A 22,982-nucleotide genomic window follows, 5' to 3' on the forward strand; every position below is an offset into this window, starting at 1 on the left:
CCGTTCCATGCTCCTGGAGCAACATTGCTCATTGGATACAATATAGTGTGGCTTGGTCTGTACCACCGTTTCCCATCAGGAAGGCAAGAACACTGAGTGTGGACAGGTAGAGGAATGAGGAATGTGAACAGGTAGAGGAATGTGAGATGTTTGCTCAATTGATAAAAAAAAAAATCATGGATTATAATGAATGACTGCACATTTAAATACATTGACAAAGCTGATTCCTTCATGAACAAAAAAGTTCACATGAGCTCAACAATCACAGATAATGGACTGAATTAGCCCCCCCCCCTTTAAAAATCTTTAAAAATGTGTACAGACTTCCTGAAGACCTATAGGCCTGAACACCTATTATATTCCCTACCCACAACATGAGTTTCGTCTAAACAACTAAGGCCACCTATAGGCCTTGGATATGAAGTAACGTGTTGAGATGGATCCGTTTGGACGCAAATATTCTTGATACGGTTCCAGGGAAGACGGAGGAAAAAAAGGTCGGTTTGGTACGTGTGGACTAGGCCTAAAACACAATTAAAATACAATACAACCAAACCCTAGAATCAGTAGAATCACAAGAAGTAGAATCACAAGTATTAGAACAAAAATAAACATCTTTTTTTAGAGAACTGTATAAATTTAATTTCCTTGTAATTTGTATACAACATACTGCTGAAAGATCACATATTCTTTGCTAATTAATAGACATTACATTTGCAAATAATTCCAATGAATTTTAATAATCTGATACTTGGTGTTATAACAGCGAGTATAAACAAGATAAATTAAACACATAAAGACAGGGCAGGAAAAAAAAAAAAAAAAAAATGTACATTTACAAGAAAAACAAACAAAAAAAAAAAAAAAATAGGGAAAAAAGCAAAATATGGGATAAATTTATGTTAACAGAAATAAAAGCCACATGGCACCAACATATACAATCGACAGATTTGGGATCCTAGTGAGCTGTTTGTGTGAAGTCTTCTGTACACATGGTGAAGTGAGGCAGAGTAAAATTACAATTATATTATTTCGGTAAGGATCTTGTGGTGCAGGAAATGTTAGAAAATGCTGGAGGAAGGTACAATGAAGCTCTGTACTTCTACATTTGTACTGCAAGATTTCATGGTTAAAATCACCTGAAGGAAGAAACCTCCTGGGGGAAAAAAACAAACAACCCCCTCTTTCAAGCTCTTTCATTTGTTTGGTTTTGATAATGGGGTGGGGCACAGCCTCTGTAGACCTGACTGGAGGTTAATTTCCAGATGCAGTCTCGGTGAGTGTTGAGCTTGGGACTTGATTGTGCTTTGTGCCAGCTGGAAGCCCTAGCAAGCAATCCCACCACGCGGGGCACACTTTGGGACACACTAAATTTTGCATGCAGACAGTGAAAAACAATCTTAAAAATTGATTGAAACTATTTGGGCTGCCTCTTAGCAGTCCTTCCTGGTTTAAGAACAGTGAAAATGATCCTTGGGACTTCTGGCGCACTTGGGATGACACGGGGGGAAAAACACGATTAATGGGTCGGCATCACAAGGCAGGTCTCCTTTGAATTTGTTTGCAAATGCATAGTAAAACTACATCTGATGCCCAAACTCATGCGAGTTACAGACAGTGCAGGGAAATACCTAAAAGCTGAATAAACTCAACAAAGCCCTGAGTAGTAGGTGGTGGCTAAGGCATACTGCTCATATTAGGGTGGAGAACACAAGGGATCTCTCTCAACACAAGGAGCTATGGGATTAAAAATATAGAAATCATTCACTGACAGTTTGCAATCACACTTCCAAAATACGTGCGATTTAAATCGAATGAAAAACAAAATGATCCCAAACTTCATTTTTACACCTCACTTTCACAACCTGCTTCAGACACTTAACACACTGCTAAAAAAACCTCCAGATTCAATCCAAAACATTTTTGCACCACAACCAGCAGTTTTCTAATTAACAGAGAAAGGCACTGCAACCCAGAGTAGTTTAACATGGATCAATTGACTTATGGTTCTTCTGTGCATTCTGTTCTTACTCACTCCATAATTAGCCCAACATGAAAACATTTACTAGAGCAAAAGAAATGTAATGAGGTACTGGAAAAATGATGTATAGCCTACATGATGTGGCTGTACAACAGAAAAATCCTGGTTTTGGGATACAAGCCAGTCAACTAATGCAGGGTTTTGGAGCGGCCATCCCAAAACTTTCCGAATATCAAAATGGAGACCCATGTTATTACTGCATGCTCATTTGTTTCAAAACCTCAAATCAGCTTTTTTTTTTTTAGTTAAACAGCTGCTCCATTAGCATGAAGCGGTCATTCAGGATAGCCAGATCAGACCTGAGGGGAGCTGGTAATGCACAGAAAAAGTGGAGTTTTCCTTTAACAGCTTGTTTACAACAGATTAATAATTTCAGATATAACAGTACATGTGGCCTAGTTAATTAACAAATTACACGTTATTAGTCAGTTTCCCTTGACAGTTCTTGATAATTTAGTAAGAATTCTATATTTCAAAAAGTCTGAACATCTTTATGAAAGAATGTTAAAATTAAAGGAAATTTTCAAATATTTCCATAATTTAGCAGTTAATAGCATAGCACAAACAAGACTTTTTCTTAAGCATTATGAATATCAAACTAGCCTAGGTCTTGCATCGTTCTGAATAGGACTTTAGAACAGGCCAAATATTATTTTCCATACTTGTGGTAGCTGTTGCCAAAAAGCCTGCTAATGCAAACTCTACAACGGCAATATCGCTGCCCACAAAACTTGTGAGATCCAAAAGGTAACAACACAGCTCACTGATAATTACTTTACTCTGAGTAACTTTCCACCACTTTGTGGTTGGCTCCATGACCAACCTCAGGATCAAAATAAATACCAAAAGAAGCATCTCTTTAATTATAGGCTACAGTATAGGCTACTTGCTGTACATAAATCATGATTGAAAAATGAGCTGAATGTTGAATATGTGGATGCCTCAGCCAAGCCTTTTAGGTGAAGCAATTAGTTGAAAATTAACATTTCAGAGAGATTTCTGAAGACTGCACTGAAAGATCAGCAATTTCCATGATGGATAAAAAAATGTAATGAAAAATAGACCATTGAAATAAAGAAATAAAAACCTACTTCAAAAGTAAATATAAACACTCTAAATGACATCCCAAAAAAGCATACTGTGCAATACTACTCTCTGCGGGAGCCCACAAAATATCATTCCTGTGTTGAATGCCATTTCTGTCATTCCCGTGTCTTTCCATAGCGCTCTCGACTCAACAACAATTTGCTGGAAGAGACTGCGCTGGTAAGGGGACGCTAGGTCTCTGGTCTTCACCTCCAGCTGACCTCTCCCAGGGCTTGTGGCCACTAGAGCCTCCTCAAAGAGGCTGAGGCTTCACAGCCATGTCTCTCTCCTGTGGTGGCCCATCCCCTGATTGGCAAGGGACATTCCTTCCTACCTGTCGACTGGGTAGATGGGGGGCATCCCTGCGAATGCTTTGGGGCGAGGGGTTGAGGTCTTCCAGCTTTTGTGCCAGACAGATACGTGTGGTTGACTTGAGTTTGGGAGGATGTGACCGTGGCTATACCCATTTCGGCTCCTGCTGGGAGTTGCCAGGTGGTCCGCTGGTTGGAGTTGGTTCCGGCTGCCTAACAGCAGTCCGTCTTGGCTTTGCCGGCATAGTTAATGATTCTCTTGAGACAGCGGCCAAACTCCTCCAGGATGACCCGCTCGGCCATAGCCTGCGACTGATTGGACAGTTCTGCCTGCTCGGCCGTCTCCATCAGACAGTCGCACGTTGCTTCTGCAACTTCCTTAGTGACAAACGTGTAGGGAAGCCTGTGAATAGGAAGAGCACAAGAGAACAGTCAGTCTGTGAACGGGAAGAGCACAAGAGAACAGTCAGTCTGTGAACGGGAAGAGCACAAGAGAACAGTCAGTCTGTGTAAATAAGCCTGAAGGCAGTTTTATACATTCCTTGAATAGGGCATGTCCACAATCAGACAGAAATTTTCTTGATCTGTGTTTTGTATATGCCCTGCTGGCCCCACTACAGAGGCAGACTGGAATACATTCATTCAACATTTCATTACACAACGGTCACATGGAGGAAGTAGAAAGTGGATGCCTTACTTCCCCCCTCCGCTGGATATGGTTGGAGTGGTGCGGGTTAGCAGGTCTGAGATCTGTGACGAGAGCTTGGTCTTGGCCGCTGTCTGCTGCTGCACCCGAACCTCCGCTGCGTCTGCCAGGTGCATCAAAGTCTTCCGCTCAGGGCTCTCCTCAAAGTTTTTGCAGCCCACACACTTACAGATGGATGAGCACATGATCTTGGCCTATTTAATCCAGACAAAACCGTACACACACACACATCCACCCACAGGTTAAATGGTTATGCAAAGTGCAAACTTGAACACCTTTTGGAAAATGCTGGCAATACTTCAAAGACAATTAGCATGTTCATATGACATGAAAATCTGTTGAAGACAACGTTGCCCATTTATCAATTTCGATTGCAATGAATTAACAACCACAAAAAGCGGTTCAAGTAAGGCCTACTTCACCAGTATGCATCCAGATTGTTCCCTACTGCTTTGGTACTTTATTTAATAAGGAACTAACCTCGTAACACTCGCAGTAGTTCTTCAGACAGCCCGAGCGCTTGCAGTTGCAGCCCTTGCTGTGCCTGCGGTCCGACTCGCCCTCTTTGCCTTTGCCAATTTTGGGCTTAAAGGCTTCTGGGTTCCGGTCCAAACACGCCTTTGAGCAATAAAAAAAGTATGACTATAAGACATGACAAGGCAGTAACATCTCAATTCATTACTTAATGCATACATTCACATACGCATACTTAGTTGTGTTCTAACGAAAACAGGTCTGAATTTTACATTTACATTTCAGTTTGCAGATCTTTTTTTTACAGTGAAACATTTTCAACCCTATATGCACTTCCTGGGCATGGGCCCAGGGTCTTGATTGCATTAGCAACATTTATAACTATAATCAAAACTCTCTACACAGTGCTATCAAAACTGTTGCAAAAATCTTTATAATGTAAGTCAACCTCAAAAACTTTGAATGCAAGTTGAATTAGCTTAGCATTATACCAGACAAATATATTGGTATTTAGACATGCCAATGCTAAAGTTTAAGATGAAGAGAGACAGTTATTTTTTTTCCCTACGAATGTCATAAAGTTGAGGTTTTGCATTTAAGCTCACAACCCCCTCCGCTAGGTTTGGAAGAATAGCACCCATCTTCAGCGGTCAGATAAAGTGTAGCTCTACTTACAATCGGAGTAGAACCCATTAATTTAATCTGTTAGAAATTGATTTATTCTGGAGCAGCTACTCTGAGTAGGCAACCTCAATGATTCAGTGGTGAGTGGCACTTACCTTGATGGCTTTTAATCGCTCTGACTCATGCTCCAGGTTATTAAAGCAGTTGGTGCAATTACAGTTGCTGCAAAACTCCCCGTTGGCAAAGCAATCACAATAACTGAGAAGAGAGATGTTTGAATTTAACTTATGAAACTTAACTTAACATATAAAATCCTCAGAGTAAATTACAACCAAGACCAAAATGCTACAAACTAGGACCATAAAAGTGACTTACAGTTTCAGACATTGTGATTTTGTACAATTGCATGGCTTCCTTGGTCTTGATGTAGAATCTGAAGCTGAAAGACTGGGGGAAAAAAATAAATAGAAGTATGTGAAAGTTAACACTGGTCTTAAGATGGAGCGTCAGATTGCTTGCATCCATGCATATGAAATTATAAAACAATAAGTAACCGCAGTAACACCCCTTAATCCCTCTCCAACTCTTACCCATTAAGAGGCAATCTGGCTTGTGTTTGTACACTGGATGGTGTGGAAAATCCAGAGTTGCTGGCCAGTGTCACTATTGTTGACTGCTGAAGCTGAAGAACAAGCCAGCGACACACGATTAATATTTTACTGAGAGAATGGAATTAAAGCTAAGAGCATGCTGTACAGCACAGGCCTCCTTGCACATAGAATACATAGATTGCACGTATTTTACAGTCAAGGAGGACTGATCATGGGTAAATGTAGACACATCACAGTCAAATCAGGAATGATTACATATATCTAGAAAGTAACATATGAGAGTATTTGAGCTATGAATTGACATCACCGTCACTGTGCTCACACCTCACAGCGACATGTATATTGATCGACAATTATGTCAGATTGAATTCCAATTCCGACCAATCAGAAGTTCTAGTTAACCGTGCTACTGTGGCTGTGATGCTCACATCCACATAGCAAACAACCACTAAATATTTGGACCATGTCAGGTCAATTTTAGACATTTGCTTTCAACTCAGAGCTATTGTTTTGATTTGCTGGGCATTCTTATGATCTGAAGTGTGACAAATACAATCTGACAGGCATGTAATGGGGACAGGCAATAAACTGCTGTTGCTACAGTTTGTACAAGTCTTTAGCAGGAGTGTTTGTAGTTTATCCTAAGACTGACATCATCAAAGCTGATATTAAAGTTAAGAACTGAGGACTAAGTAATCAGGATTAGATCATGGCTTTACAGAAGTGTAGCCTAGTGAGTAGCCAACAGGAAGCTTATTCAAACCCAGGCCGACCTGTAGCCTCCAGTTTCTAGAAGAAAAGCGGCATTTTAGTTTTGTTATTCCAATGTGAAACCTATCAAACTAATCACGTCTCCCAAATTTGGGAACCGCCTCATAACTGTGGAGTGTCTGGTGTTGCGTTGTGTCATGTCTCCTGACCTGTGTGACATATGGCGCGGAGAGAACGGCGTAGCCCATGTTCCCCTGACCATGGGCTGGGGCAAGTAAAGTTCCGGGGGGCAGAGGCTGAATCTGCTGGAGGGGCGTGGCTGGCATGATCAGGCGCTGCTGTTGGCTGGTCACCACCTGGGGGCTTGCTGACGTGAGAGGTTTGGGCACGACCTGGACAGGGGACCGGAGGCATCAACAGATTAGATCAGACAGACAAATTGTGCACACCTTAGCAAATGTTCAACCTGTTTAGACCTTGAAGATGAAAGGGGTGGGAAATCCCATTAAAGTTTTACATATTCTATCTCATCAAAGAAATCCATTACAGACACTAAAACTTGAGCTAGGTGGATGAAATACACAAACAGACAAACAAATAAAAATATGCGATGCCAATTCAGTAATATAAAGCCTCTAAGGGAATGGTGGTCAGAAACTATCCTGTGAGCATGAGAAAGTTTATGGTGTACAAGAGAAAGCATTACAAGCACCACATTCCCTTCCTGATTCCTTTTCTCAAATGAAAGTATGGAGCTTGCATGACAAAGTATTGTGCTCATACGAGAATATTTTACTCGAATATAAGAAAGATTTGCGCACCAGAAACTTCAAAAGGACCAACTCTGAACATGCTCTTAATCTACAGATTTTTCAAAAGATTCAATTCAAGACAGTTGGGTATACCATAGTCCTACATATGTATGTACAAACTATTCACCAAATCATCTGAAGTGGCAGAAACAAGAGAGCGGAGGACCGAACAAGCTCACCTGCTTTACAGTTTGCAATCTCACCTGCTTTACAGTTTGCAATCTCACCTGCTTTACAGTTTGAGCTGAAACAATGGGAACAGACATCCGGACCGCTGCAGAGTTGACCACCATGGGCTTGGCTGTCGTGAGAAAAGGGAAGCTTCAATCAACCACAAGAGCATCAAATCGTCAGCGTCACTCAAAGGTTGGAGCTAAGGAATATATTTGTAAAACACTGGCCTATTCGATCAGATAGTAGTAGCAGTAGCAGTAGATGCAGTTGATTTAGTTTAACGCCATATCAGCATCTATGGTTAGATCATGGCAAGAAAGGAATAACGAGACAATATAAATTAGAGATTAGAACAAACAAATAGAATAACACAGATAAAGGTAATTTAAATAAGATTATTACACGGCTCTTCAGAGTGCTGCAGAAATTTCCATTCACATGAATGGGCCTTCCCAACGTTCGGGCCTATGTTAAATCTACATAAATCACCGGCAAAGTATATAATCACCGCTGTCAATGGCAACGGGTTGATTAACGTCTTTCATATCCCTCCGCAAGACGTCTGTTCGCTTATTGCAATGGAATTTCATTGAAAGGGAAAATAAGCTAGTACGTTGCCACGCAACACCTGAAACTGTCAAGTTCTATCTGTGTGGCGAACTGAAGACACAAAACGGTAGCAAAATAATTTTAAAGACCCATTGTGTTAGGTTTCTTTTCTCGTTTTGGCAAGTAGCCGTGTAATAAGCGGGATAATGTATTGTCCGCTGGAAATTATCAGAAAATAAGTCCCTTCAGGTCGAAGCAAAACCCCTCTGCTGCGCGTCGGGGTTCTGTTCTCCCTGTCGGGACTTATTTTCTGATAATTACCGGCGAACAATACATTATCCCTTACTTCTTCAAATCTACATTTGATAACAATTCCAGCACGTCATGTATCCGCCAGAGAGCCCCACCTGGCTGTATGGTGCCAGCCACGCTGCTGGGGCTGCTACCAGTGACCGTGTGGCTCCCGCTTGACGCCGTCACCAGCCGCACGTAATGGAAGCGGCTCCCGGGGACCTGGATCTGCTGCACGTTGGGAGGGGTGGCCAGGGGGACGATGGTCTTGAACTGGGGCGGCACTCCCCCCATGGAGACCGTCTGGACAGGCTTCACATTCTAGATTAGTGGAGGGGGAGAAAGAGACAGATGGAGGGAGAGAGAGATAAATAGAGAGAGAGATAAGAGCAGGAGAGGAGAGAGGAGAGGGCGGGTTAGCGCGTATTTAGAGAAACTAGATGATGGTGAAGGTATCACACTCAAAGAAGATCATCGACTCATGCCGATGCAGAGCTCCCACTCTCATATGCTGGTCTCATGTGCACTCATATGCTGGTCGCATGGCTCAACACATCAAGGACACGATCAACTCAACCGACTGAGGGGTAAAAAGGTCTCACCTGTGCGGAGAGGCTGACCCCAGCTTTGGCAGGTGACGTGGGGGTGGACTGCTGCATTGTGAGAATCTGTTGACCTAGCGCCACGCTCAGGGGAACGGCCACGGACTTCTGAGGGGAAGTGGGCGACGGAGAGGCCACGGACACCACGGTCAACTGTGTGGACAAACACATTTAACGGACAAATACATTTAACGGACAAACACATTTAGCGGACAAACACATTTAACGGAAAGTTTTCCTACTAAGGGACCCGTACCAGACATGTAACAAACAGTGACAAACAAACAGTTTGTAACCCTAATGGTAGAAGGCGGCAGAGGAGGAAAGTGAGGGAAGTGCATGGTAAGTATGCACACACATAGAGCTTGTATCAATATAAGCAGTGGAATTTCCCAGAGGCATAGGACCACATGGTCCGTCTACCCTTTAAATTGTCTACCATTTATATGGCGCAAGTTTCTGTAGTTGATACCAAGGAAGTGTGATGTTACCAGAGGCTGGGGCTGAATCTATGACAATTTGTTATTTTGCATGGGTTTAATTAGACATGTAACAAACAATGAGTTTGTAACACTAGATTTGTAAACATACACAAATATGATCTCTAAACTTTTGAGGACCTTTAGTCTGAGATATCTAAAAGAGCGTAAATGTCAGAGTAAAAAGTGTGTGAACACCCATGGTGTAAACATGACTAACAGTGTGAACTGACCTTGCTTGGAGACTTGAGGGGGGAGATGGCCACCTTACTACCTCCACTGGTGCTGAGCGCATCCGCAACTGTGATGGTCCGAGGGGGCGTTCCTGGGGTGCTCTGGGTCAGAACCCGCCCTGTAAAACACAATCAGTACAGACATAGATATTAGAACGCTAGATACCGCATTGTCCGTCGAGTTCTATTAGGTGGCATTCGTGAACGCAGCCGCCATTTTGCTGGGGGCAAGACCTTGTCTACAGTATGAACAACACTTGCCGGCAATCAGAGACACCTGTCTGATTTCCAGTCAGAGTCACGTGTCTCCAGTGGCCTCCAGTGATTGTTCCCCCCACCAAGATGGCGGCGCTATTTACGTACGTTCTGTAGCTCAATGCGGTATCTAGCTTTCTAATATCTATGATCAGAGACCCAGCTATGCAAAAAGTAACTACTAAAGAATTTATCACAACTAATCTCCTACAACTGAGATAAATAGAACTGGTTAGTCTTGAATAATGTGAAACCGATGGGGACACATCAAGCATAGCACATCCTCAGGATCTTATGGCATCGTGGTAAATTGATCCGAGTTGATGTGTAACGATGGTGATTCTACCCTCTTTCATTCCAGTCTGTACAGGGTGACCTCATGCTGACATCTTTAAATTACATTACACTGTAATTTTGCAACATGCATCCCATAATAAGAAAATTCATTTTGTGTTCTTCTTATGCGGTAGCATGGCATACTTGTCAAAGTTCACTGAAAGGAGAGGACGAAACTTTGGATGGCAGAGCTGATAAGACAAACCACAAAACAAAACAAGCAAAAGGACTTAGAAAGGAAGAGTGCCACACTTTTACAAAACTTTTGAAACCGAAACAGCCCACATGATTTATCAAACCAGCTATCTGCCCCGTGTGCATTTTCTTTTTTTTAGAAATGTTTACAAACTAGACAGGAAAAACATGCAGAGTAAAAAAGATGCTTTCGTGTTTACACTGTGTATTTTGTGTTTACATTCAAGTACATGCTACTTCAGTTTAAGCGAAATATCATTATTCTTTCTGTAGCGTTTTCTTGATTGATGTAACCAAAAGGTGCTCAAGTCAAAACGATTCCAGACAGACTCATTGTATTTTCCTTGCTAGATTCCTTGCTCTACTAACTCCTTGTAGAGTTCAGTAAAAAGCACTTACCTGTAACCACAGGCGACACAGACGTTTGGCTGGTCAAGCCTTTGCTGTTAAGAGCCTTTGTGATGATGTATTTTGTGATTACTGGGGCAGCAGTGGAGACTGGGATTTTCTTGGTGATCTGTCCGAAAACAAAACAGCTCACATTAATCTTGTGGTAGGCCTGCAAGCCCCTGTGGGTCCTGTGGGTCCATTTTACCCAAATCTTCTGGCATGCTGGCAAGGACTGCAGGTCAAACATGAGGTAGGCATCAAACTTGTTAAAGCACCTTTGGCTCATTGTTGTTGCAGTTGTCTTTTTTATAGTAAGTAAAACCAGACATTGAAGGGGTGCTATTTAAGACTTAATCACTGCACATTAAAGCCAATTGCATTTTATTCTGCTTGGGTCCTCTGCTCCAGACACCTCCAGGGGCAGCCGTGGCCTACTGGTTAGCACTTCGGACCTGTAACCGGAGGGTTGCCGGTTCGAACCCCGACCAGTAGGCACGGCTGAAGTGCCCTTGAGCAAGGCACCTAACCCCCCCTCACTGCTCCCCTCGCGCCAGCTGTTGATGCAGGCAGCTCACTGCGCCGGGATTAGTGTGTGCTTCACCACACTGTGTGCTGTGTGTGTTTCACTAATTCACGGATTGGGATAAATGCAGAGACCAAATTTCCCTCACGGGATCAAAAGAGTATATATACTTATACCTTGGATTTTAATACAGTGGTTTTTACGGTTAGAGGCTCTTAAGTTGTGTATGCCAAGTATATCAACATCTACGGAGTAAAATAGGCCAAAAACTGAGTCTTCTTTTTTCCGAGTTTTAAGGATTCCAAAAAGAAGGCGGGTTTAACACCCAATAAGTGCAAGTATGAACAACTGCACTATAACAGTTTTCACCTGAGTGTACATTTCAAACACAAGTCTTCTCACTGGTTTCTGTTGACAGTAAACAAGCAAAACACAACATAAGCAGAACCTCATTCTCTGCATCTGTTAACTACAGAATACCAGTTGGACCCTCCATGCGGTTAAGGAGCTGCTGAATCACCGGCACACTGCTCAATCCAGATTCACTTTCCTTATAGGACTCCGTATAAGGAGCGCATGTAGCCTACAGCTATGCAACAGGTGCTCAGTTTCAATGAGACAAGGAGATTCACATGCACCGGGCTGCCCACCACCTGTCTCTTGTCACTGACTTCAGCACAAACTCAACACTTGAAAAAGAGCCTCGCAGCCTTGCATACATCTTTAGATTAGTACCATATCTACACAGCCTTGCAACTACCGTACATAATGAGCCTCTTTGCATGCAGATAAATATAAATAAGACCCCACATTATCCTACTCCAGAGACCAGCCAGGCTTACTTTGCCACTTCAACTTCACTTAACACCACATTAACTTGCATTTCAGAAGTTTACATTGAAAGACAGGCAGTCAGTAGAAAACATGCTACCAAAATAGTGTCTTTGCTATCTGAGAAACTAATTGCTAAAAGGCACAGCCTGCAACCTGCCAATTTCCTGGCAAATAAAAAAAGCATCTGCTACCTAATCAATCAGTTGGAGTACTATTCAAATATCTGGTGTTAAAGAAATCTAATGATTGGGGAACTTTATTGTTTATGTTCCAACTCTGGAACCTGTAGAGTGCTGTAAATTGACTAGTATTCACTTACAGTATGGAACAGGTTATCTTGAGGCAGACTCAGAAAATAGGCAGTTTTACAACTACTAGATCATTCATTATACATCAGCTACCCAAACCAGAAAACACACCAGAGACAAATGATTGTCCATGTTATTGTTACTACAAACAAGACAGCTAAACAAGCATCCCACTAGATTTCTGGCACCTGTCTAGTTTAAAAGATATGTCGTTACTTGGGGGTTGTCTGACAGAATAGGTTATGGTTATGGGATCTGGCAGACGCTTTTGTCCAAATAAGGACTTAAGGCGGTCACTATGGCGCAATAGGCTATAGTGCCCGTACCACATTTGGATCCAAGTTCACAAGGGGACCCGGGTTCGAGTTCGACCTGGATCATTTCCCGATCCCATCCCATCTCTCCCTCATAGTCGCTTCCTGTCAGCCTCTTCCCTGTCCTATATAATAAAGGCAAAAAAAGCAAAGGAGTAGAGACTTCTGATTCACGGCCACTCACTCACCTGTAGCGTCTTGAGCTGCTGACCCTGCTGGGCTGTCTGTGACGTGCCTATCAGCTGACTGGCAGTGCTCACCGCTTGGACCCCGATTGGTTTCAGGTCGGTGCGGCCCCCAATGGTCACCACCTTGAACTGTTGAGGCTGCCCTTTGCCGTCCCCTGGGCTCAACATGGTGCCAGCTTTGCCAGCCCCGGGCGGCAGCGCCAAAACAATGGGCTGGCCAGCCTTTCCGAGCGTGGTGAGTACCAGTTTCTGGCCGTCAGGCTTGAGCATTGTTGGCTTGGCCTCCGAGCCTGGGGAGGACGCCACCTTGTTGAGGATGAGCTGGTGGTTGGCAGGGAGGGCGAGAGGAGTGGAGAGCTTCTGCAGGCTCCCTGTGACCTGCGGGCTGCTGGGTTTGGGGGCGGTGAGCGTGAGGGAGGTGGGCTGGAGAGTCATGGTGGAGCTGGAGGGAGTGAGGAGGAGCTGGGTGCCCGTGCTCCCAGTCCCACTGGAGGGGGTCGAGTCCGTGCTAGTGAGGGTGGTCAAGGCCTGAGTTCTCTGCACGGGTATAGAAGGTGCCGCTGTGCACAGAGTCACTATCTCCGGCACCTCTGTCTCCATGGGAACGGGAGCGTCCTGCGTCTCCAGGGGGTTGGGCGGAGCAGGGCAGACAGCAGGGAGGTCATCATCAGTGACGATGGCCTCAGTGTCCATGATCTCGTCCGGGAGCAGGCTGTTTAGCTCAGGGGGCACCACGTCCATTTTGTAGCTGTGGTAATATCACTAAGAGAGGCACACAGGACAAATCAATTTGCATTTCACAACTGAATCTGTAAAACAGAGATATTTAAAAAAAAAAAAAAAAAAAAAAAAGGCTCCACATTACCTTAAAACATTCTTGACAAAATGTAAAACTCACAAAAGGGATTTTGATGTTACTAATAGCCTCATGCACTGCGGTCTGTCTAATGGTAATTGACTGATATTGAAAAACATAAAAATAATGGCCTACTTTTAACATAAATGAGATCAAAATCACATTACAGACAGCATTTGTCAACTCTTTAAATATAGCCTTAAAATACAGCGTTATGATGCAGTGGACTGCTACAATCTGCAACTTTTTGGTGTAGTGTAAACTCCGTCCAGAAGTGGCTGCTATTTTTCCAGCTATTTTACAAGAAAAAAACAAACAGCAGCAAAGCAGATCCACAGTATTTATTAATCTGCATTAGGTCTGAGGATCAACAGCAAGCATTTCATGCTTCAAAAAGCTTAGAAACTCTCAGACCAATGGGCAGGGTGAAATTCCACCACAACAACTTTTCTAATCAACTAAAAAAGGTATCTCAAAAAGGCTGGCAAAATCAAAACCAGACAAATCACTCAAGAGACACTAACTGTGTCAAACAAATTCTGGGTATACTGTTCAGGTAGATGGCAGTTGGGCCAGGAAGGTACAGAGTTCATTTAATGGCCTTGGCAGGCCTGTTGTAAGGGCTCACTCAGAATGTGCCAAAATACTGAGTAGATCCTGAGATACACTTGAATATTCCTCAACTAAAGTCTGCTATAGTTGAAGCAACTGATTGAACATCAGCCATAGACAACACGTTCAATTTGATGCTAACTGGCAACAATATCTTCATTGCAAAAGTATCAGCTTGGAGAAATTATGACGTCAAATAAACGGCACTAAAACAAAGACTGTATGGCTTGCATGCATTAGCCTAAGCAAATCCTTCTTAAGAATCAACTGCCTTATCTTGCCCTCTTTTCCATATGTACATATTTGCATATTTTTTAAATATACCATTAAAAGAGAATAAAGAACATCGACAGAATATAACATACATGTGGCGTGTATGCTTGTATCCATGTGATGAAAGTACAGTAATGTAAAACCATGTGTATAACGTTAAGTGTGAACCAACACTTCCAGACGCAGAACAGAAGGCCTGTTATCAGGTTAGCATTTAGACGGGTCTTTAAACTCTCAATGGATGAAAGGGACATAAATATGTGTCAGTAAGTTTGTTAAACAAAAAATATAATATCAGAGGGATTGAATGACTGTCGTAGACATTAGCTGGCTAACATTCTGACTTCAAAATGTTTACAAATAACATACGAAGCTTCAAATTCGCTAACTTGTTAGCGACACTGCAACTGTACATCGGAAATCAGGGATTTGCTATTATGGTAGCAAAAGCGAATCGCAGAATGCAAAGCCATTGTTCTTCACAATAAATGTACAGCAGACTGCCTCGCCTAAGTTGTTTGGCCTGATTATGTCAACAAAGCAACTCGACATGACGCTTGGCATTTACGCATCGTAACATGAACTCACGTGAGACAAATACAAAATATCGATTTAAAAGGTAGATTTTAACTCTCTCTCTTTCGAAGTAAGTTTTATGCCAAGGCCTCACAAATAATCTGAGAAAATAACAACCTTGCCTACCTTAAGAGTAAGCCATGCCAAATACCATTGCCTGTTAACTAACGAATAGAACTGTCAGTCCAGTACTCTTTTGACAGAACCTTGACAGAACACTGTTCTAACTGTGTCAATTCAAGAGATATTAAAATACGCATGGATTGCAGAGTACTAGAGTAACACTGCAAAAGTGGCTAGCTCACAGCGTTTCTATTTCAGGCCGGGGTTGGATTTCGAAAGATCCGCCATTTTCAACTCGTCATCAGTTCACATCTAGAGATAACAAGGGATACGAAAAATATCCATCACAATAAAACGTTAGCTGGTTTCCGACCAGATGCTCTCAGATGTATAAATATTTTAAGCATACATAGTATGTTACAACTTAAAATCTCTAACCGGATGGTTGCACTGTGACAACAAGAATAGGTTGTCAATTATGGTGTGGTTTCATTACTCCGTCAAGTGTATAAATCAGGAATCTTTCCATGATTCACAACGTAATATTGCATATGATCACATAAGTATCTATTCAACATATTATTTGCAAAACTAGCAACGAATATTATGGCCAAAATGAAAGTTCACAAGTTAAAACATCTGAGCAATATAATGCACTAAGGAGACCGGGCAGATTTCAAGGGAAAAACACAGCTAGCTATGGAATATGTATTAACGTTACTTGCTAACCAGCTAGCTACAAGGGCAAAGAGACCAAAGACAGCAAAGACTTCTCGTTCTCTCTGCAACACATATTCAAACTAATGAGATGGAATGAACGTCAAACTCACAGGACAGGACTATTTGTCAGATGCCATTACTAACTGCATGTGTCTAAGTGGTATAACTAAGGATTTGTTTAACTAATTAGTTATCTCTGATCAGCAATAATATTGACTGCTGTTAAAACAGAGGGAGAAAAGTAATGACATGGGGAATTATTGGCCTTTAAGTTATGCTAGGTACTAAGGCCAGCAACACTGACATTGTTTAGCTTTTAGCTAGGCAAGTTGACGTTTCACCACTAGCTTGCAAGTAAGGCCAGTTAACGCGTAACTGTAGCTAATAGCTAACTATTAATACAGTTGCATGTATACTTCGGCAACATTAGCTAACACAGAAACCTGTTAGCAAGCTAACTTCAAAACACAACCTAGGAAGACAGCTAATTCGGTAGTTCATATGGTTTAAGTTAGAAAATTATTGTTCCTTGCCTAATTAGTGTCTAGTAACTAAAGTTAAATGGTTAACTGGGGGATACAGGCACGCACATTCTCACACAACTTGTTAAAGTAATGGGGTAGCTAGCATATAATAGTTTAAAAGCTGCAATTGTAGTACATTTTGTGTTGCAAAGGACAGTTGTCTGCAGCACCCAATCTCACTACAGGACGTCAGCTGTTTGCTAGCTAGCAAGCTATGATTACTTAAAGCTAGCCATCTGTTTCACATTGGGCTTCCTGAGTTGCTGATAGCTGCTAGGGTTAGCAGCATAGAACCTAGCAATTTAGCTAACGTTGGCTAATATCATATTGCCTCCTCACTGAAAATCCAACGGAGGTTACAGAAATGCTTACACAGTTTGCTGAATTTCCTGTCACAATTGTTTTTCGCAGCTTCGAACTTCTTGTCATATCCAAACCCTCTCGACCGAAGATGGGTGTTTCTGCATCTCGATACTACACCAGCAAACGAAGGCGATTGTTTAAAATAACGCGCCTAGCGCCATTTCACCTCGAACATCCCATAATAATGCCACGCCCTCCATGGAAACCATGTATTTCGTCACCACAGGACTTCCGCCCTGTGAAAAAACACTTAAGGGTACCTTACACCAGAAGTTATAATGCGAGATTACCGGTATGCAGTAGACGTGCGAAATATTTACAAATATGTCAGTTGACCTGAAATACTTTCCCACATACAGTGCTTTCAATAGTTCTAAAAGAATAAAGTGTTTATTTTTGACAAAATGTTTTAGTCAATGTAAGGATGTAGGGTAGTGTTTTGTACACACCTGTTTGCAATATCTCCACATAGGGATAATCCTCTTAAACAAAGAAGTATAATAATGTGAATATGTCAGTTTTAATCACTCATAGATTGCACAACACCAATGTGGTTTAGAAATTACATTTATTTTTTACTCATTCGATAAGAACAAAATAGCAAAAATATATTACATATTTCTCAAAATATCATCAGATCTAGTCATCATCCTCTTCCACCTCGGCCACTAATTTCTCAATGTCCTCCCAATTAATTTTGGCCAGAATGCTCCCTGTGCTCTCTGAGAGGGTCTCAAGGGCATCCAGGTCACCCTCAGTCCCTCTGGCCCCCTGTGGGTAAAAGAATATGGCCTTAGCACCATCTGGTCCACCCCCATCCCACTACACAATGAACCAGGGTCATAAGCATACATTTCAAGCCAAACCAATTTCAGTGTCTAGATAAGAAGCATATTACTCACTATAGTTTATTCACCAGATATTTCAAATATTTGTAGAGTAGAAATGTATACTGCACTGTTGGACTCTCTTATACCTGTTCATTGTCTTGTAAATCCAGCCCCAATATTCTGCGAATCTCCAGAGGTGGTTCCCAGGGACTCAGAAGCTCCCTGTCCTCCACTTCCTCTTCCCTCTTTTGGTTGCGTCCTCTCTCCTCTGACCTCCCAGGTCTCTCCGTCTTATGTCCGGTTGGGGACTGACTCAGTGGTCTTCTTTGGGCTGTAGAAACAGTATAAAGTGAATGCCTATGCTGTACAAATTTCTGATATACACAGGAGAGGTGATACATTCCTTGGGCTATAGGTAGGGATTTCCCACAGCAGCCAATAAATAACCAAGCCTATTTACCATTAAAAAAAAGGCTTTCAATCAAATCTCATGGGGGCGCTGTACTGAAGGAAGGGAGGGAGAATACATACTCTCTTTTAAGGATCCTGCAGATCTGCCTCTAGTGTAAGTCAGCATGCCTCGACGTGTCACCTGAGACAGCCGATCTCCTGGCAGAGCACTTGCTATAAAATCAACCAGTAAAGAGAAATTCTATTATAGCTGACCACATGGATGAACATACTGCATTCCATGAACAGGATGAAACGTGAACTTACCATTGTCAGTAATTATATGTCAATTGTAATAAATGTGACATAAAACAAGTTAAGTAATTTCATAAACTTGATTTTAAATATCAAATGTATGTTATATGAACCCCAGAGTGGTCAGAGTGGTATCAGAAATGTTACATATGCATACGACTTTTATGCATAACTAGCATAAAATATCTACATTCTATTGTTGAATGAAACATCTTTAAATATATTAGGAAAATGATTAACAACAAGTGGTTAATGGAATAATAAGCACACATGCAATTTTACTTTTTTTTACTATTTGTGTTTCAGAGCTCTTTCTGCAGGTTTTGCCAGCTGAGAGGGGCGACTCACCCGGCCTGTGCAGCCCCAGTCTGCTGCTGAGGCTTTCATGTGGTGATGTTCCCACACGTCTGCGAGGTAGCACCACCGTCCTTCCAGGGGAAGAAAAGGAGCGGGTCAGCCCAGGGCTCTTAGTCGTCCTGCCAGCTGACTGGCTCCTGCTCCTGAGACAACAGAAGGGTCACATCCAGGCCAGCCAGTAAAAGAGAGTAAAAAGGGAACAACATATCCCTATTCTGGTCATTTGACTCGTTAGGTACACTTTTTGAATTGTGAAATTCATGAACTTGAAAACCCTAAAGGTTTAGGGTTTGATCTGAGATGAGGCTGCAAACGCTCTGCAGACAATCAGACAAAACATAACATCACAATAAAAAACATAAAAATAAACCGTAATATAACATAACATAAAAACATTAAAAAAAAAACATAATGTAACATAACATAAACACAACACAACATAAACTTGAGTTGAGAATTCTGCCAATGTGGAGCAGACCTGATGCTGATCTTGGCTGAAGCAGGGCTTGTGGACTTGGAGCGTGGCTTGACCGTGGTCACAGGAAGTGGGGTGGTCAGCAGGTCTGACATCAGGCTGTACGCCTCAGATGCTCTCTGGGTATGATGCTCCAGCAGAGCTATCCTGTGGAACAGTGGACAGACAGGGGGGTATTCCAAGTACGTGGTTTAGTGACAAACCTGGGTAAGTGGTAAACCCCCTAATAGAAGAACTGTATGGCTTCATTCTGCTAACAAAACAATGCCATAAGGCTCTTGTTGTAGAAGGTTTACTTACTCTTAGTTAACATACCCAGGTTTGCCACTAAACCACATACTTGGAATACCCCCCAGGTACTCTCTCTCTCTCTCTGTGTGTGTGTGTGTGTGTGAATGCACCTGGTAAAACACAGTTTCCGCAGAACAGCTCAACTGCAAAAGTTTACACTCACTTGTCCTTTTCCTCCTTGATCTTTCGGTTAAGGCTGACATCTCTGGAATTTGGTTTCTGTATAAAAACAGAGGTCAACTAAAGTTGTGAGTGATATTACAAACCGACTACTTTTTATAACTTCTTTTTGAAAACACACTTCACCAAATGTCACTCCAGCCATGAAAAATATTTACAATCATTTCCTGATTTCCTACTAGCCGCAGTATATTTAAACCTCAGGACAGTATTCTATGCAAATAATAATAATAATAATAATAAAAAACACACCCGTATATTAACCACACCTGTGTATCAACCACAACATTACTTTGTAATGAATCAGTCAGATCATTATTTAATGAGGAAAAGGAAAGAAGAAAAGAAGTGCACTCCCATGTATAGCCAGCACCTGTGTATCAATATACGTTACGTATACGTTACGTATATGTTACATATATGTTACGTATAAACCTTGGTTAATAGTTGGGAAATTAAGATTTTACGGTATTAAGATTTCAAATATCTTCCAGAAACCACTATCGGCTCCTACACACAGCTGCATGCGTTGCGTTGCTGGAGACGTGTGGGATAAATTTTATATGTCTCTCATTGAATGTTTAGTATACCTTACATCCATGTAGTGAAATCTAATTGCCATCTCCTTACTCTGACCCTTGTTTTCGGAAACTCCTATGTTAGAATGTTTAGTTAAATTAACCCTTGTGTCAGCGAATTGTGGGTAACCCTCAGGATGGGGGGTCATAAACATTTCTTATCTTTGTCAAAACACCAGATGGTTAAGTGGGGTTGTAAACATTTCTTATCTCTGTTAAAATACCAGATGGTTAAGTGATTAATGGAGGGTGACAACTTGTGATTTTCCATGGGTGTGGGGTAAGGTATAAGAGTTGGCTTCACCCACAGATGTGTGGGCTTGTTACTTTGACATTTCATGTGTGTAACATGCTCCCGGCGTCGTGAATAAAGCTGCAGTCTCACACCAGTTGTCTTGGATTAATTTTGACCACAGACGCATCCCATTCACTTTACATGGGCTCACGTCATCCGTTGCTGAACTGAATTGTGGGTCCGTTGCGTCTTGTTTCTACCGCCGCTCGCGTTGAGAAGTTCAGCTGTTTCTGCACCAGCCAATCAAGCCAATCGACGGACGGCACCAACCAATCAAATTACGGTTATACTTCAAGTCATTTGCATAGCTACCGTCGGGAACACCCACTGGCACCCACGTTGACGGAACGCAGCTGTGTGTATGAGCCGTATGGCCACACTCCTCACCAGCGGGGCGGTGGAGGTGAACGGTCTGCGCTCATGTGCTCTCCTCTCCTCCCTCTGCCGCCGGTACTCCACCAGACGCTCTCGCTGTTTCCTCCTCATCCAGGCCCGCAGCTCGCGCCGCTCCTCCTCTGACCGCTGGCCACGCGGGGGCTGCTGAGGCACATGGCTTGGCACCGCCCTGAATGACACACACACACAACACACACGCACGCACGCTCACACACACACACACACACGACACACACACACACACACACACACACACACACACACACACACACACACACACACACACACACACACACACACACACACACACACACACACACACACACACACACACACACACACACACACACGCACACCTCAGTCTGAATCTATACTTTACCAGCCCTTACCACCTCACACACAGTTACCATACTTCTGCAAAGAAGAGATACATCCTTTCCCTTATTACTTTCCCCTTTATAAATACATAATAAACTTGTTGAAGCTGTTTTGTTTCTGTTGGTTGTGTGTGGTTATGGCCATGTGGGTTAGTGCTTACCTGCTAAATCTGGCGGCCTGGGTGTGGGACAGACCCAGAGCAGTGGGGGACAGGCCTCCGTCTCGCACCAACTCTCCTAAGATGTCCGCCACGTCGGACAGACCACTCAGACCCAGTGTATCCTCTGTCCGCCTGCTAACGGGAGGACGCGAACAGAGAGAGGGGAGTGAGCAGAGGGTATGAAAGGGACAGACAGGGAAAGAGAGAGATTGCAGGCCATTAATGCAAAGGGTTCATAAATACACATAACCAAGCAAAAACATTAACACAAAACATTCAAATTAGAAGAATTTTGGCAGCATGCTAGGAGTGTGAGATACTTACCTTCCTGACTGATCTCCTATGGTTCCTGTGACATCTGCAAGAGAGGACCGCCATGTAAAAAAAAAAGACATAACCGTTACAATCTCTACGTCTTAAATGGGCCCCTGAATTCCGAGCCTGGAAATCTATGTGTAATTGCTGTTTCCAGGTCAGTGGGTGTACAGTTACGTGTTTGCCTCTGTGGTGTTGAATAACACAGAGCAGTGTTGTGAGATCAGTGGGGGGGGGATAGTCTCTCAGTCCCTTACCCTGGCTGGTCTCCCACATCCTCTGCTCCATGGACGCTGGAAATAAAAACACAGAGAGGATCATGTTCACCTCTGGGCTCCAGTATAGTGAAGGATGAGGTGCTTACTGTGAACACTAAACCATATTAGATAATGGGAGTCACCACACACTCAATCACCAATGATCATTGGCATACTATACTGCTTGTGATTTTTTTCTATTTTTCCCCAATGACCAATTTTAGCAGTAAATGTAGATCGAACAAACACACACAATTACACACTGATCAGATTTGTTTCTTTCTGTGGCTATGATTTAAGAGATGGGGAGAGAGATGAGTGTGTGAGAGGTACCGGGGTAAGATGTGTGCTGCTGGAGGATGGACGTTCGTGAAGAGACGGGATGTGAGGAAAGTGGGGGCGGTCTCCTCCTCGTGGCTGGAAGTCTAATAGCCGCCGGGCTGGAGGACAGAATATCTTCATCTTCCTCCAGCACATCAGTCAGCTCCAGGGCGGGCCGTGCGCCCCGCACCAAACTCTTCACTGCTCACAGGTGAAGAGAGAGGGAGGGCTGTTGTTCAATACCACAGGGAGCCAATAAGCTGTCCTTGCTTGTATACTGACTGTAACCTACGTAAAGATCCTCACCCTCTAATGCCCAAAAAGAAGCAGCCATGGCTTTTACATTTTCTGGCAGCTTGCCACAAACACCATCCCAAATGTTGTAGGCAAAAGCAAGTGACACAGGTTGA

General features: G+C 42.8%; 2 protein-coding genes across 4 annotated transcripts in view; both read right to left on the reverse strand.

Annotated features, from left to right (window-relative positions):
- Positions 1-616: 616 nt before the first annotated feature.
- On the reverse strand, positions 617-17,201 carry lin54 (lin-54 DREAM MuvB core complex component). 3 transcript variants are annotated; one of them, XM_048235242.1, is made up of 14 exons: positions 17,044-17,201; positions 13,048-13,809; positions 10,890-11,007; positions 9,705-9,823; positions 8,993-9,145; positions 8,507-8,711; positions 7,604-7,677; positions 6,774-6,956; positions 5,833-5,924; positions 5,618-5,689; positions 5,398-5,500; positions 4,625-4,762; positions 4,136-4,338; positions 617-3,841 (listed from the first exon to the last, which is right to left on the reverse strand). In XM_048235242.1, the coding sequence occupies exons 2-14, from the start codon at positions 13,786-13,788 to the stop codon at positions 3,652-3,654; spliced, it is 2,391 nt and encodes a 796-aa protein (XP_048091199.1). In that variant the 5' UTR covers positions 13,789-13,809; positions 17,044-17,201; the 3' UTR covers positions 617-3,651. The 3 variants fall into 3 exon arrangements, with proteins under 3 accessions (XP_048091199.1, XP_048091201.1, XP_048091202.1); XM_048235244.1 differs by lacking the exon at positions 17,044-17,201 and adding an exon at positions 15,491-15,675; XM_048235245.1 differs by lacking the exon at positions 17,044-17,201 and adding an exon at positions 13,913-14,001.
- A 384-nt stretch (positions 17,202-17,585) lies between these two features.
- cplane1 (ciliogenesis and planar polarity effector 1) overlaps positions 17,586-22,982 on the reverse strand; it is a 76,696-nt gene continuing 71,299 nt past the window's right edge. The window contains 11 exon segments of the mRNA XM_048235671.1: positions 17,586-17,805; positions 18,011-18,195; positions 18,396-18,488; positions 18,918-19,069; positions 19,405-19,548; positions 19,856-19,911; positions 21,133-21,310; positions 21,680-21,832; positions 22,004-22,037; positions 22,252-22,287; positions 22,585-22,773. Of these exon segments, the coding sequence (XP_048091628.1) occupies positions 17,674-17,805; positions 18,011-18,195; positions 18,396-18,488; positions 18,918-19,069; positions 19,405-19,548; positions 19,856-19,911; positions 21,133-21,310; positions 21,680-21,832; positions 22,004-22,037; positions 22,252-22,287; positions 22,585-22,773 (1,352 nt within the window). The 3' untranslated portion in view covers positions 17,586-17,673.

Source organism: Alosa alosa, chromosome 23, assembly GCF_017589495.1.
Source record: "Alosa alosa isolate M-15738 ecotype Scorff River chromosome 23, AALO_Geno_1.1, whole genome shotgun sequence".
Lineage (NCBI taxonomy): Eukaryota > Metazoa > Chordata > Actinopteri > Clupeiformes > Clupeidae > Alosa > Alosa alosa.